The sequence below is a fragment of the Myotis lucifugus genome, unplaced genomic scaffold (assembly GCF_000147115.1).
Source record: "Myotis lucifugus unplaced genomic scaffold, Myoluc2.0 scaffold_0, whole genome shotgun sequence".
Lineage (NCBI taxonomy): Eukaryota > Metazoa > Chordata > Mammalia > Chiroptera > Vespertilionidae > Myotis > Myotis lucifugus.
In genome coordinates this window covers 6,299,961-6,315,561 of record NW_005871048.1, presented here as the reverse complement: position 1 = coordinate 6,315,561, position 15,601 = coordinate 6,299,961, and the positions used below count along the sequence as shown (strand labels likewise).

At 41.2% G+C, this 15,601-nt stretch overlaps 1 protein-coding gene across 1 annotated transcript in view; it reads left to right on the top strand.

Annotated features, from left to right (window-relative positions):
* The window catches only part of SNX24 (sorting nexin 24), a 100,006-nt gene that overhangs the window by 31,152 nt on the left and 53,253 nt on the right, over nucleotides 1–15,601 (top strand). The window contains exon 2 of the mRNA XM_023743598.1: nucleotides 6,561–6,644. Within this exon, the coding sequence (XP_023599366.1) occupies nucleotides 6,561–6,644 (84 nt within the window). The remainder of the gene's footprint in view (nucleotides 1–6,560; nucleotides 6,645–15,601) is intronic.

Below are 15,601 nucleotides of genomic sequence, written 5' to 3'. Positions count from 1 at the left end.
ATTTCAACCACAAATCCCTCCCTTACACCGCCTGTGAGGAAGGCTGTCCCCAGATGCCCATGAAAACCGTTCTGCGCTTCCTGCTGGAGACTTTGTCTCCCTCTTCGTGGTTAGTAGTGATTCGTTCCATTTCAAGGCACCACACACAGCACCAGGACATTTATTTTCCAACAAACTGGCACATGGACATCGTTTTATCATTCTGATTTTTGTAATGGCTCCAAGTTATTTAGATTTGCCCAAAATAGTAAGTAGTGCAGATAACATTTATTTATTTATTTTTATTCTTTCAAAGCAGGTCATGAAGGAGAATAATAAAGCTTATTTGGTACTTACTTTCCAGAATTCTTAATTGTTTGACACAGTATGTGATTTATTGCCATAGCAACTCAAGTAATCAAAGAAGGAACAGTATTCACATTTACAGAAAATCTAAGTCAAACATATGTGATATTGCCCTGACCTGTTTGGCTCAGTGGATAGAGCATCGGCCTGTGGACTGAGGGGTCCCGGGTTCGATTCTGGTCAAGGGCATGTACCTTGGTTGTGGGCACATACCCAGTGGGGAGTGTGCAGGAGGCAGCTGATCGATGATTCTCTTTCATTGATGTTTCTAACTCTCTATCCTTCTCCCTTCCTCTCTGTAAAAAATCAATAAAACATATTTTAAAAAAACATGTGATATTTGAAACGAATAATAATTTTTTAAAAACTATGTTAGCCAACCAACTCGTATGACCTGATGTATTTGAGTGCATTTTCCCCCTCATCCTCAATTGATTGATTGGTTTGGAATCATATAGATACAGTTTAAGAGGAAAAGAAAAAATGGAGACTTTCATAATCAAATAATGAGTTAAGAAGCTGCAGCTGAAATCAATCAGTACTAGGGTTTAAACTGAAAACCTGCAATCCTATAAATACCAATAAGTTTGTCTTTATCATCAGAGAGATTTAAAATTAAAACAGGTAGCAGGAATCATGTCATTATCAGGATGTCCATATTACATCAGGAAAATTCCAATACTGCATACACATACATAAAAAAATATCTAGTAGCTTTCAGATCCAGAACTTAGTTGATAAATTTCTGTTTTAAGTACCATAACTATATTAGTAAATAACACACCTGTATTCTCTGTTTCTTGATGTCTGAGTCTCAGAAAATTTCTGTTGTTCCCCTTCTTGGAAATAGGAATGTAGTTCATTGCACCCCTGTATTCTCTCCTTTTCCACACACTTTTTGTTGTGTATATGATTTTCATTTCATTATTAAAAAATTAACATTATAACTTTTCTGTTTTTTAACTTGGTAACTTTAACCACTTTCTTCATCCACCAGTTTTCACCAGTACCCTTTGACTACCAGTTATGTAAAATGAAAAAATTTGTACCCCATATACTTCTTTTCACCCAGTTTCTCCCCCATTCATCGCCTATTTTCTGACAGTTATGCCATGATTCTTTACACTGACAAGGTTTAAAATATTTACAGTCTCTTCTGTAAAAATAATGATCTTCAATGCTGAATAGACTGATTCTGAAAACTGGGCATGATAATGTTCCCAATATTATAATTATATGTGAGTACATTTATTTATATTTTCACTAGAGGCGTGGTGCACGAATTCAAGCACAGGTGGGTTCCTCGGGATGGCCTGTGGGGATCGGGCCGAAACCTGCAGTCCAACGCCGCCTGCAGTTCCTACCTGCTGCTCCCACTCATCTGCCCCACTGCGCCTGCTGCGGGCTTGCGCCCAATCAGTCCTGATGGGGAGAGGCTCACGCCACCTCAGCAGTGCTCGCCAGCTATAAGCCCTGCATGGGGCCGAAACTGGCTCTCCGACATCTCCCGAGGGGTCCCGGATTGCGAAAGTGTGCAGGACAGGCCGAGGGACCCCACCGGTGCATGATCAGGGCTGGGGAGGGACCGTGGGAGGCCTCCAGGGCGTGTCTGGCCCATCTCGCTCAGTCCTGATGAGCCGGACCCCAGCAGCAAGCTAACCTACCAGTTGGAGCGTCTGCCCCCTGGTGGTCAGTACACATCATAGCAACTGGTCAACCGGTTGACTGCTCCCTGGTGGTCAGTGCATGTCATAGTGAGCGGTCGAGCAGCCTTAGCATATCATTAGCATATTACGCTTTGAATGATTGAACAGTCAACCGGTCACCAGACCATGGGACACTTAGCATATTAGGCTTTTATTATATAGGGTTATATAAGCAAGTGTTGGGAACAGTACAGATTTAGTAATTTATATTTAAAAAGTCCCCTGCTTTAGAGAGGTGTGTGCTTTTTGTATAGATCAGTGTTCTGGTTTGACTGAGAGAAACACAGGCTCCATATGTTAGAGGTAAAGGCCTCATGCCATGCCCCCACCCCCACCCCCACCCCTGCCAGTGCCCTATGATCCTGCAAACTTCCCCCCAGAAAACAGAACCTGGAGGAAAATAGATGGAAAGATTTGTCATCACTCTAAAATGTTTCAGGGTTTCTCCTATTTCGAAGTATTCAGTTTCTCCAACAAATAGGATTATACATAAGGAGTCCTTTCATGGGGAGTCAGTCATGTGCAGTGGCTAAAAAGGCAGATTCAGGACCCAAATCACTGGGTTCAAAGTGCAGTTTTCCTATGGGCACATTACTTAATCCATGCCTCAGTTTCCTGACATGTAAAATGGAGTAATAGTACCTATCTTATGTGAGATTGTTGGATTATTGTGAGAATGAAATGAATGAGCATTATGAGTAAAGAGCTTAGATCAGTGCCTGCACTTAACAAGTCTATAAAACTCCTTGTTGTTGTTTGTGTTACTATTATTGCTATCATTTGACTGAGAAGAATTACCAAAATACTTTAAAAATAATTATTAAAGATTTAACTAGCTTTTAATTGTACATTTTATTTTATACATAATACTTCACATAGAACATATTTCATTAAGTTAAAACATAACTAAAGTATATATGTATTAAATCACTCTTATAAAGCTTGGTTATTTTTAGAGAGATTTGATAAATTTGTCATTACACATGTCTTTCTTCTTTTTCTATGTAATGTCTCTTTTTCTCTGGCTGCTTACCAGATTTTATTTCTTATTAATTTTAGACAATTTGATTATGATGTACCTTGGTTTTTATTTTGGGGTGTTTCCCTTTCATGTTTCTTGTGCTTGGTTTTCTTGGATCTGTTGGTTTTTAGTATCCACCAAATTGGAGAAAATTTTTTATTTCTTCAAATATATTTGTCTTTCTTCCCAACCCCTTACTGTTTAAAGTTGTCCCATGCTGTATTTATCTTGTTTTTTTCCTTCTGTTTCATTTTAGTTTCTATTGTTAGATTTTCAACGTCACTAATTTTTTCTTCTCCAGTGTCTAATCTGCTATCAATTTCATCCAGTGTATTTTTAAAGTCACAGACATTGTTGATTTTGTCAATAGGACCCAGACCTGTTGTCTGAATCTTTTTATTTTTTAAATATCTTTCATGCTTCCATGTAACATGGTCAACCTTTCCTTTGGATTCTTGAACATGAGAACTTCCCTTGTAGTAATGATCTTAATGCTTTTGTTTAATAATTTTATCATCTGTGTCATTTGAGGATCTGTTTCAAAGGATTGGTTTTTCTTCTCATTATGAGTCATATTTTTCTACTTTTTTTATTGGATTCCAGACTCTGTGACTTTTATCTTGTTGGGTGCAGGATATTTTTATATTCCTAAAAATATTCTTGAGCTTTGTTCTGATGTGTGGTTAAATTACTCAGGAACAGTTTGCTCTCTTCAGGTCTATTCCCTTCAGATTTTGTACCTGCCCCTGCCTCTCTGTTTAGGGAGGCCTCTCTGACACCCTGTTTTTAAGGGCACCCTTGTCCAGCTCTGTCCCGTTACCCTGCGTTGTTCTTCACAGCTCTTCTCGTTTCTTGACATCACCAGGTCTGCTCATACTTTCACAGTCGGCCTCCCTCACTAATAGAACACTCTCCCACCTGCTTTGTTCACTGCTGAATCCCCAGAGCCAAGAGCAACGCCCTGCACATGGTAGGCCCTCAGGAAGTAGCTGTTAAAAACAAGGTTGAATGCCAGGTACTGTGCCTGGAGCTTTCCACACATCGTCTGTGCTGCCCCCACATAGAGGCAGGGGACAACTCAGGGTTTTCCAGGAGAGCAGAGCAGAAGGGTTTCCAGGCAGCAGAGACAACATGGGTCAGAGCTCTTAAAAAACACAAAAAAACACACACACACAAAAACTAGCTGGTTAGAGCATCGGACTGCAGACTGAAGGGTCCTGAGTTTGATTCCAGTCAAGGGCACGTGCCTGGGTTGCGGGCTTGATCCCCAGTAGGGGGCGTGCAGGAGGCAGCCGATCAATGATTCTCTGTCATCATTGATATTTCTATCTCTCTCTCCCTCTCCCTTCCTCTCTGAAATCAATATCTATCTATCTATCTATCTATCTATCTATATATATCTATTTATTTTAAAGTCTGGTATGGAATTCAGGGAAATGAGATTTATTAAATTGACTCTATTTCTTGCTTCACATTGTCATGGAAATTCTTATTAACCTGCCTCCTTTCTAAGATGTTCTCCCAGAATTAAAAAAAAAAATGGAGGGGGGTGGGGAACAGTATCAAATTATTACGCATTTTTGAAATAGCAACATAATTAAAATATTAGAATTAAAATTTCTCAACTCCTGTGTACACCCACCCCCACCTCCAACGTGTGAATTTAGTGATTGTGAAAAGTAACTGTGGAACTTGGTAATGGAACCATCTGGTCGATAGAAGGATGACATTCTATGAGGCAGCCGCTGTGTCATGTGTCTTATCTGGCCTCCAAGAGGGGGCACCTTGAGGGGTGACCTAGTGGGTTGAACCTTCCCAAGTCACCCACTTTCTCCTTCTCTGGGTTCTGCAGCAAACCTGCCAATTAAGGTGGTGGTGTTTGTGTTGAAACCTCAAGTCACTGGACTCGGAACAGAACTTCATTTATTTCATGCAGCTCCGCAGATGGAAATGACTCTCATTGCTCCCACATTGTCCTGATTTAAATCTGGGACCTGACGCTAGAGAGGAGGCTCTGCATCCTGTTAACCAGGCCCCACGTTGAAGCTGCACTTGTTTTGTTTGTGTTTCTTAGGGAGTTTTCTTTATTCTATTCCTGGCAGGGTCTTTGAAGAAGGACAGTTTTCTCTAGTGAATTAGTAAACAGTTATTTTTGAAAAATAATGTAGGGATATCTGAGCGTTTGAAGCATATGTGTATGTTTTTAGAAGAAAGTATTTTCACAAATTCACCAAAGGAAAGTACTTTTAGGGGGATTACTTAGAAAAACACAAATGTTAGACTAAACTATTAATTAAGTAGGTAAAAATGTACCTCATTTAAGTAGGTGGTAGTGTTTTTTAACTGAGTCATGCAACTCAAGATTTTGTTTCTGATTTTGAAGAAGCACAACACAAACACATTTTGTTTGATGAGATAATTTTTGGCTTTCCATAAAAAAGTCGTATTTACATATAAGGCAGAAATATAGAGCCAAAGGGGTCTGGGTTAATAATGACAGTATGTGAACTTGTATGTCTAATTATTTTTAAGGATAAGGTAAGCTTGCTTTTACCACTATTCTCTTTCATGTGACCTCAACCTTCGTTTTTTTTTCAGAAGGGCAATTGGAACAGGAAATTAGGCTTACTAAGTAATTGAACAATATTCTCTCATTCCCGTGTTGACAACACTGGCTCACAAAACAGGAGCCAATGACAAAGTCTTGAAATAGCAGAGCACCTTCTCTGCAGTTCCTGCCCAGCATCCTCCCCCCACCTCAACATTGTGTTTTCATGAGCATTTCACACCACTGCTCATCCCTTGTTCCAGTCTTGACCCACTGACCTGAGAATCAAGAAAATGTCATGTTGGTGCCTACTAATTAGTGCGCACAGAGAGCCTTTGCATCTGGCCTTTCAACCTTCCCGAGGTGGAAGCACAAGCTGTCACTCGTGTCACGCAGGGAAAATGAACCTTTACCACGAGCTCTCTGTTTCGCAAACAGCGGAATAACTCCAACTGAGACTAGAGATGAATATGCCGGTTAGGAAGAAATTAACCTAAAATGCACTACCGTTTGCATGATTGTCTTATCCGTGACACAGCACCGCCAGTGAAACACCCAGGATAGCATGTTGCGGGTCTGCGATTCTTACCAGACTCTCGCTGTGGTATCACACTTTTATTTCAATACCGTCATCTGCATTTGGTGAAATAATTTTAAGGAAGGGACACCCTCTGGTTAAAATGTTAAGGTGCATTTTAAGGCATTTAAGTTTCCGTTGTTTCTAGACACGTTTGTGGGGATACTGCAGTTTGTTAGTGAGCATTTGGCTCGAGGGCTCATTAATCAGTGCTGTTGGGCCAAGGGTCTCCTGGGCCTTCTGGGTTTTGGGGGATCAGCTACTGTAATTAAAGGGATGAAATATATCACGGTCACAAACTTACCACATCAGACAATTGAGGGTTTCAAACTGGTAGAATTAATCTTTTTTTTTTCTCCTTAGGTGTTTAAGATAGAAGTGCTAATGAATGGAAGAAAACATTTTGTTGAGAAAAGGTACAGCGAATTTCATGCCTTGCACAAGAAGGTAATCCGCCCCCCCCCCCTTTTCTCTATGTGTTAGGACTGCTTTTGGGGTTCCTAAGAGCATTAAGAGCTCTTGGAACAGTATGATATCCTTTATCATGAAGTAAATTTCATTTGAAAATACATGACTTAGTCCTTTCAGGTGTGCTTTCCGAGGGGGTGGGTTTTCTGATAAGATCTTTTACATGAGCAGATGTGAGACGGCAAGCTGTTCGCAGTGTGCTGTGCCAGGGATGGTAGGTTCAGAAAGAATAAAATCCAGACCCTATTTTAGCCATGAAATATACTTAATGGGCCTTACAAAAGGGAAAGAAGGAAAGCAAAAGACTATTTTATTTTATAGGGAGAAATGTGTTAAAATCAACTTATACTTGCATATACCCAGAAAATACACCTGTCATGTGTGCGTAGGACTATTTGGGCCACTTGTGAAAGAGGCTCACTGCCTTTTGTTGAATTGTAAAGGCCACAGAATAGGACTGGTGTTTCATTAAAAGTCTGAGATAAAAGAGACAAAAATGTAAAAGGAATAGCTGAGTTTTGGGAGAAATGATCAGTAAAGAGTGGAAGAGTGAATACTTTCTTATTTTATACCAAAATGTAATGTTTTGCAGATTATAGATTATCATTGGGGTGCTGAAATTACTTTATTAGTAGAAATACCTCATGAAATTGACCAGAAAATCACTGTATATGAGTTATTGCAATTATACTATTTTTCTTTCATGCATGCATATTCACATGCATGTATATGTGTGTATATATGAATATATATAAACACACATATGCACACATATGTAAAATGTATGGCATAATTTAATTTCCTCACTTTTGTCACTTAGGTAAGAAGTTAGGTGGGAAGATTTTAAGAAAGTCTATTCCTTTAATTTCATTAAATACGTCTTAAATTCCCTGGGATATGGCAGAGCATAAATGATGTGATAATGTGCTTACTCTGTTTTAAAAGTTCTTTAGCATTTTTTATAATTAAATTTTCCCACTTTTTTTTAAAAGGCGAATACCAGGTAGAGTCTTTTTTTTTTTTTTTTTTGAGACTAGGGTCTTGAGTGGAAACTTTAATAGGATATTCTGGAGAAATGAGTGAGACTGTTTCCCTCTGTTTCCTTTAACCAGTTAACTGCCACGATATTTTGAATTTAATTAAAAAAGGTCCGCCGCTTGCGTCTATAGACGCTTACGGTGTACAAATGGTTAAAGAGGAGCTCTCAGTTACCTGTACACTCTTCTATTAGGATTCAATCACATTTAATTCCCCAATTAAAATTGTGTTGCATCCAAGTTTACTTCCAAAAGCAACAGCACAGGTGAGCACAGGTTCAGGCCTGGTGTTGCCAGCTGACTTCACAAAAGCTTCAACCCAGAGGCAAGAGAAACAAACTTGGAGTGTGGGTTTCACGTCCTTCTCAAGAAATTCCGTTTTGTTTACTGCTTTTTGAGGAAACAGATTCTAGAGAGATTTCCACTGGGTAAATCCTGCAATAAGTCCTTACAGTGAGATGAAAAGCAGAGCTCCATCCCCAGCCCAGCTCTGATGACCAGGCAGCCTGTCACTGTGAGCCTCCTTCCTAACCTCCCAGGTCAGTGCCCAGGTGCCAGGACCCGACACAGCCCAGCTGTCCCCAGAAGATAACTCTGGGACCAGCTCCACTCGAGGCACAGCCGGGTGGCTGCCAGCTAGGCCCGCCCCGAGCAGAGGCTGCCCACACTTCCTAGAGCGGAGGGTCGCTCACCCTCTTCTCTTCTCTAATACATTTTATTTTCTTCTGCAGAAGAGGATCCTCTCCCAGGGATTGTAGGCAGTTCTTAGATACGCACAGACAGGAAAAAAACACCCAGATTTTCTAGGACTTCTCTCAATTTCTACAATCCTGTTAATAATTTAGCTATTCTTATATTAGCAGGCCTAGTAGAGTTAAGAGAATAGGAATTCTCAGATCTCTCAAGTTTGCATGTTTCTAGCAGCTTTGTTAAAACATCCTCACAAGGACACAGAGGGAAAAAATAGCTTTTTGGAGCAGAATTTTAGTTGGAGACTCTCTAATCGTATTTACTACAGAGCAGAAAGCAGCCGCTGGAAGGCTCCTTTACTTGCTCCATTGTATTTGTAGGAGCTTTGGCAAAAGGGTAACTATGAAAGTACAGATAATGGTAGGGTGTAAAAACAAGTCTGTAATCTTGACTGTAAAATTGTGTTAAGAAGGATTGAAATGGGCAAAAATTAGAATATACAAGCTTTACTGATTCTTGCTGCCAGATTACGTAACTTTATCATTTTGTTAGAATTTCGGTACCCCAGTTTCTGTATTTGAGTTTTGTGATGTGCGTTGAATGTTATGTTTTTACATTAAGTGTTTTCCCTTTAAATGTAGTTAAATTTATTGTCATTTAAATTTAAAAAAATATTCAACTGTTTCTGCAGTGGATGCAATTTGCTCTCTTGCCAGTGTCCTGATTTTTCTTACACTTTACGGTGTATCTATCACAGGTTAAAAAAAGTGTTTAGCTAATGACTCCAAGTTAATTCTAAAATAATATGGGAGCTATTAACAGGTGCTGTGCATTTGTATAATAATAGATGCATGGCTCTTCTCCATGTACCACAAACACACAAAAATGCCTCCTTGCTTTTGTCAGGCTAATTTTGATGCAGAAAGTCATTGCCCATTTGACAGTTCATCTGGTTGTCTGAAGAAAGTTCTTAATGATTATTATTTCTTCCAAACGTTTGTAATTGTCAATATTAAAATGTGAAAATATCCTAATCATTTACACTTTCCATAGGATTTCTTTTGAACTTTTTTGAAAAATTCAGGAGGTTTTGGTTTTTGTTTTCCTATGTGCATAATTTTCTTCCTCTCAAGTAATTAGGTTTACAAAGCTAGATCTTGCAGAAAATATGGGGGTTGGAGAAATAAACCAGTTACCCACACATATTTCTACTATCCCAATACGATTCCTATTTTCCTTCTTTTCTTGCGTTTTTTAGTAAAACAAACACTGCTGTGCTCACCATGGTCCCACGTGGTGGTAACGATGGTGTAGAAATGCAGTGTGCTGGCTCCGGAAGCAGATGTTCCCCAGCCGGCCTTTACCTCCCCTCACTCATCAAGTCCTTGGAACAAGTCACATGATCGTTCAGTGCCTCAGGTTCCCCATTTTTAGTATGGGACTAATTAGAGTACTAACTTCATTGACTTGTTTTACAGACTAAATGATATCATGCATATTGCACGGTAAACTTCCAATAATTGATAGCCTTCATTGCATATAATCTCCCCCCCCCCCCCATATTCAAGAGTGTGTCCCTGAGCTAAATTACTAAGGAAGCATTTTCTGTCAAAGAGTATGGATATGTTTGCAGCTGCTGATATATATTGCCAAATTACTTTCTTCCAAAATGGTCTAGCGGATTTATAATACGAGCAGCAAGTGTGAAGGTAGCACAGCATCTAATCAGCTTTGAATATTACCTCCCCAAATGATATTTGTTTATTTAGCAAGCAATCTTTGTTGCCCTGTTGCTGTTGTAATTGGCATTTCTTAAGTTTGTTTATGATTCTAGACCTTCTTTTTGGAATTCTATTTACTTGCTTTCCCATTTATCTGCAGGGGTCTCAGTTGTTTTTGCTCATTAGTTTCTGTGGCCTGTTAATAAAATATTAGCCATTTGCTGAAAGTATTTTTCACCAGGGACCTTTTTATTTTGGCTGTGATATTTATTTTAATTTACAAGTGATTTAAATTTTTATGTTGTCTAATATGTCAATTTTTACCCCTTCAGATTTTAAGTAAGATTCGTTGTTTCTTCCAGAGCTATGATGAGTATTGGACTTCATTTCCTTTTAGTTTTTCTTGATTGGTGTTTTTCACAGTGTGAACTTTGGATCACCGGAATCAGAGCAGTGTTTACTGAAGGGCCGATCCCTGGGTATCGCCCAGGCTTGCTGAATCAGCCTTTGTGATGGAGCCCAGTAATCTGCATGTTAAACCAGCCTTCCAGATAATCTTCATGCCTATCAACATTTGAGAATTCCTCTGGTGTGGTTATATTTTTAGAGGTTTCTCTTAGACACAACCCTCGCACCCTCCCTCCATCACAGCACTGAAGCCACAAAGTTTGAAACCTTGGAGGTCTTTCGTACCTTTCTCTTACCTTCCATATCCAGAGTGTCATTAAGTCCTATTGGTTCATTCTTCCAAATTTCCATTATATGCACCATTTCATTTTTCACTTATACACTTACCATCCTAAAAACAGTCTTACTACTTTATGCAAGTATTTCTTTAACTGTTTTTGATCCTTGTCTTCTTATTCATTCTTTGCTGCAGATCAGTTTTTCTAAAACACTGTCTTCATCTTCATTCTTTGGTTCAAATATATTGAAGTGGGTCTGTGTTGTCTCCTAAATCATGGACAATAAGTCTTGAGGCCAATAATCTTCAACCCTGTGTTAGTGCCCTGTTACTGCTGTAATAAATCATCACAGACTTTGCTTTAAAACATACATTTATTATCTTACTCTAAGGGTGTCAGCAGGGCTACATTCCTTCCGGAAGCTCTAGGGGAGAATCAGTGTTCTTGCCTTCCCAGCGTCTAGAGCAGTGGTTCTCAACCTTCTGGCCCTTTAAATACAGTTCCTCATGTTGTGACCCCAACCATAAAATTGTTTTCGTTGCTACTTCATAATTGTAATGTTGCTACTGTTATGAATCGTAATGTAAATATCTGATATGCAGGATGGTCTTAGGCGACCCCTGTGAAAGGGTCATTCGACCGCCAAAGGGGTTGCGACCCACAGGTTGAGAACCGCTGGTCTAGAGGCTGCCTGCATTCCTTGGCTCCTGGCCCCTTCTCCATCTTCAAAGCCAGCAGTATCATCACTCCAACGTCTGCCTCCATCATCACATCTCCTGTCTCTTACTTGAGACTTCTGCCTCCCATTGAGATGACATTGGACCAACCTGGGTATCCAGGCTAATCTTCCCATGCGAAATGCTTGCTATACTCACATCTGCGGAGCGCCTTTTGCCAGGAAGGTAATGCACCCACAGGTTCCAAGGATTCAGACATAGACATCTTTAGGGGGGACCGTTCTTTTATTAACCACAAGCCCCTTGGCCAGCCTTACTTCTCTCTGCTTCGCCTATGAAAACATCCAACGGCAGTCCCCTTCCCCCTGTATGTGAACATCACCGTTTCCTGTCTTTGCCATGCCGGATGTCCTTCCCTTTGTGTTCACATGTATTCACACCAAACTAAAACTTCTCAGGTTCTCCTTCTTCCCTGTGAGTTTCTTCTATTCCCTAGTTTCTTTGTCCGTAGACTCCTTTCCATTTAGAATAAAGATTTCTACTTAAATTAAGAATATATCAGAGATGATTAAAACTTTGTTGTCCCCAAGTTTTTCTAGCTAGAAGATACATTTTTTTAAAGGTAGGGCTCACCCTGACTGGTTAGACACAGTTGGTTTGAGCATCATCCTGTGCACCAAAAGGCTGTGGGTTTAATTCCTGGTCAGGGCGCATACCAAGTTGTGGGTTCCATCCCTGGTTGGGGAGTATGGAAGGCAACTGATTGATGTTTCTGTCTCATATCGATGTTTTTCTCTCTCTCTCTCCCTCTGTCTTTCTCCCCCTCCCTTCCTCTCTCTAAGATCAAGAAAAATAAATAAATAATAAAATAAAATTATTTTAAATAAACAAATATAATGAAAGTAGGACCCATGTCTTATCTTTTGTATCTTCCTCACCGCCTATTAGTGTTGGGCACATGTTAGGCATTAAATAAGTATTTGGCAAATGGGATCTTGGAGAACATCACCGCGCATATTTATGACTTACGGGAGGAATGTTTTATTGACGAGAACAGTTTTTATTGTGGGAGTTTAGTTCACTGTAACTTTAATTCCAGGGTACACTTGTGCTTCCTCTGTAGCTCTGCTAGTTAAGATGGGAAGATACCACCACCACACTGAAACCAAAACAAACCCCTACCCTAGTCTTCTCGTTCATGTTTAGCATAATATTCTTTAAAAATAAAAGTTATAGGGTGCTGTCCCTATAGCCCAGCTCTGGCTGTGAGGGCAGCATGAGTCTTAACCTTGTAGGTGCTTTTTCCATGTCCCACAACTCCCGCTCAGGCCCCACCACCACAGCAAGTGCCTCCCCACTTCCCAGGTGGGCCTTGAAGACAGCGTCTCCTCCCTAGGTCCATAGCCGGGATGTAGAGAGAAAACCCTTCGCAAGCGCTGAGCAGATTTCACATGCCTTTCAGCGGTTTCCTGTCATTTGCAGCCACCCTTTTATTCACAGGGGCTTCGGGGAAACACGGTGCTGGTTCGCTCCTGGATTAACTCTCCTCATTCCTGTTATTGTCTGCCTTTGCCTCGAGTAAAATATTGCATCCTCGTATTTCATTTAATGGAGGACATATTTCAGAAGAACCAAAAAACTGCCATCTGGGCTTAAACCAGAACACAGCATGGCGTGTAGTGTCTCTAAAGGGAACCCTGAGGATATAGGGGTGACAAGATGGAGTAAAAGATTGAATTTGACCCCAAATGTCCCTCATTCTTTCCTTAACTTTATTTTTCTTTTCACATTCTTCTTTGTGTGCTTGGGGAAGCTATTTCTGCTCCTTTCTGTGGAAAAACGGGTACTGCAGTCAGTGCATATGCGGCGGGTCTGTGCAGAGCAAGTTCTGTGGAGACTCTTCTAACACTGCAGACGGGAAAGGGGTGGTCACGCCGGCGGAGGGGGCTGTGCTTGTGGTATCGGGGAATCTGCTGGCTCTCTGCGGGGATCAGGAAGGCCGTCCGCGGGCCGCAGCGTGGCCCGGACAGTTCATCATCGCCAGGAGTGGCAGGGGGTTATTTATCTTGTAAGCAGCTGAGCCCTACTGGAAGCAGATCGTCTCAGGTTTGTCTCTCCTCATCTAGAGCAATTCATTACTCAACTGCAAATGCTGTCACAGCCCCCAGCAGCTGAGATGATCGGCTTTCTCAGTACCCCTGACATAAAGAAAAAGAAAAAAATGCTTTCAGTGCTCTATCTTCACGATTAAAAAAAAAAAAAGAGAGACAGATAATGGAGTTGATTTTCTCTTCTGCAATATAAGAAATATTGTGCTTCGTGAGTTAAAGGGACTTTATGTTTACATTGAAACCTACTAAGCTGATTTCCACAGAATAATAGCATTTTTCTTCTCTTGTTTTTGTTTGAGAAATACCTCAAATAATGTAGAGACATGGTATGCATTCTCTGACAAGCAAAAATTCCTTTCCTCCTCCTCTTTTTCTCTCTCCTCAATATTGGAGCAGTCTCCATTGATACATAGCATGTATCTGCCATTTAACAAAATAAAACTTGCCTTTGACCCCATGCGTCCCCCGCTTGTTCGCCCCCTTGCTCTCCTTCTCTCTTAGTATCATTTCTTGAAAGAGGGGCCTACCCTCTGGCTTTCTACTCTTTTTACCCAGAGTTTTTGACTTTCCAGCATCAACCACACAGTCTGATCATGCCCCTTCCAGGAGCGTTATCCTGACTCAGTGTACTGTCCCACCCCTCCCTCCTCACCACTTGCCCTGCTCCTCTCCCCTGCTCCTCAGAGTTGGATGTCTCCTGCTCACGTGGGATTCGATTTGGCTGCAAGTGACTCTAGAGACAAAATAATGGTGACGTTAACAGACACACCTTTATTTTTCTCTCACATAAAGCCTGGGCTGGTGGGGCAGTTTCATGATCATCAGGGACCCAGGCTCTTGTGCCTTTGCCGTTCTCAATATGAGGCGTCCACCTCATGGTTGACGGTGACTGCTCCAGGTCTAGCCATTACATGGGCAGTTCAGCCAATAAGAAGGAGCGGAAAGAAGGAGAGTCCTTCCCTTTAAGACCACTTCCTGAAGGCTGCACAAACATGTCTATGTACCTGCCTTTGACCAGAATCCAGTCAGAGGGCCACACCTAGCTTCAAGGGAGATTGGGAACTGTGTTCTTTATTCTGGGTGGTCATGTACCCAGCTGAAAATTTTGAGCTCTGTTCTGTAGAGGAGAGGGACAGTGGATTGGGGGAGAGAACTAGTGTTCTGTGCCACTTATCCAAACCTGACATCCTGCCACCAACAGGCAGGTCACCCAAAATATGACTGCCAAGTGAGGTCAAAAACCTTAAAACAGTGAAGGTCTTGGAGCCATTCTGATCACCTCTGCTTTCCACACACTCCTGCAGCCTTCCCCTTCTCCCACCCAGAGCCAGGACATAGTTCAGCTCACCATCATCTCTCGCCTGGACTAATGCAGGAGCTTCTGACGGGTCTCCTTGCTTTGACTCCACCCCCCTCATAGTCCATCTTGCTGGTAGAATCTCACATGGTCTCTTAAAGTAAAAATTGCAGCAGGTCATTCCCTTCCTCAAGAAATTCCATTTGCTTCCCATTTAAAATAATATGCACATTCCCGTCTTGGCCTCCAAGGCCCTACAGGGTCTGAAGCTGCCCGTCTCTGAACCTGTCTCCTCCTTTCTGTGTGTTCAACACCAGGCTTGGTCCTCCCTTCCCATTGCTCTGTCTTTGCCATAACATTCCTTCTCCAGCTCCTTACCTGGCTCCCTCGCAGCATGAATCAGGTCACAGACAGTGCCACCTCACACAGGCCTTCCCCAGCTGCCCCAACACACACACCTTGCTGTTACTCTCGGCCCTCACCCTGTTTTAGTAACTTGTTTATTTCTTATTGTCTGTTTCCTGGTATGTAAGCCCCATGAAGGCAGGACTGTCTCTAGCACCGGAATAACACCTGAAAGTGGAGTGTCTTCTGTTGCATGACCTTCAGGGAATCTTTGCTTTCCCTGGGAATTATTATTATTTTTAAATGTTTTTAATATATATTTTTATTTACTTAGAGAGGAAGGAAGTGGGAGAGAGAGATAGAAACATCAAT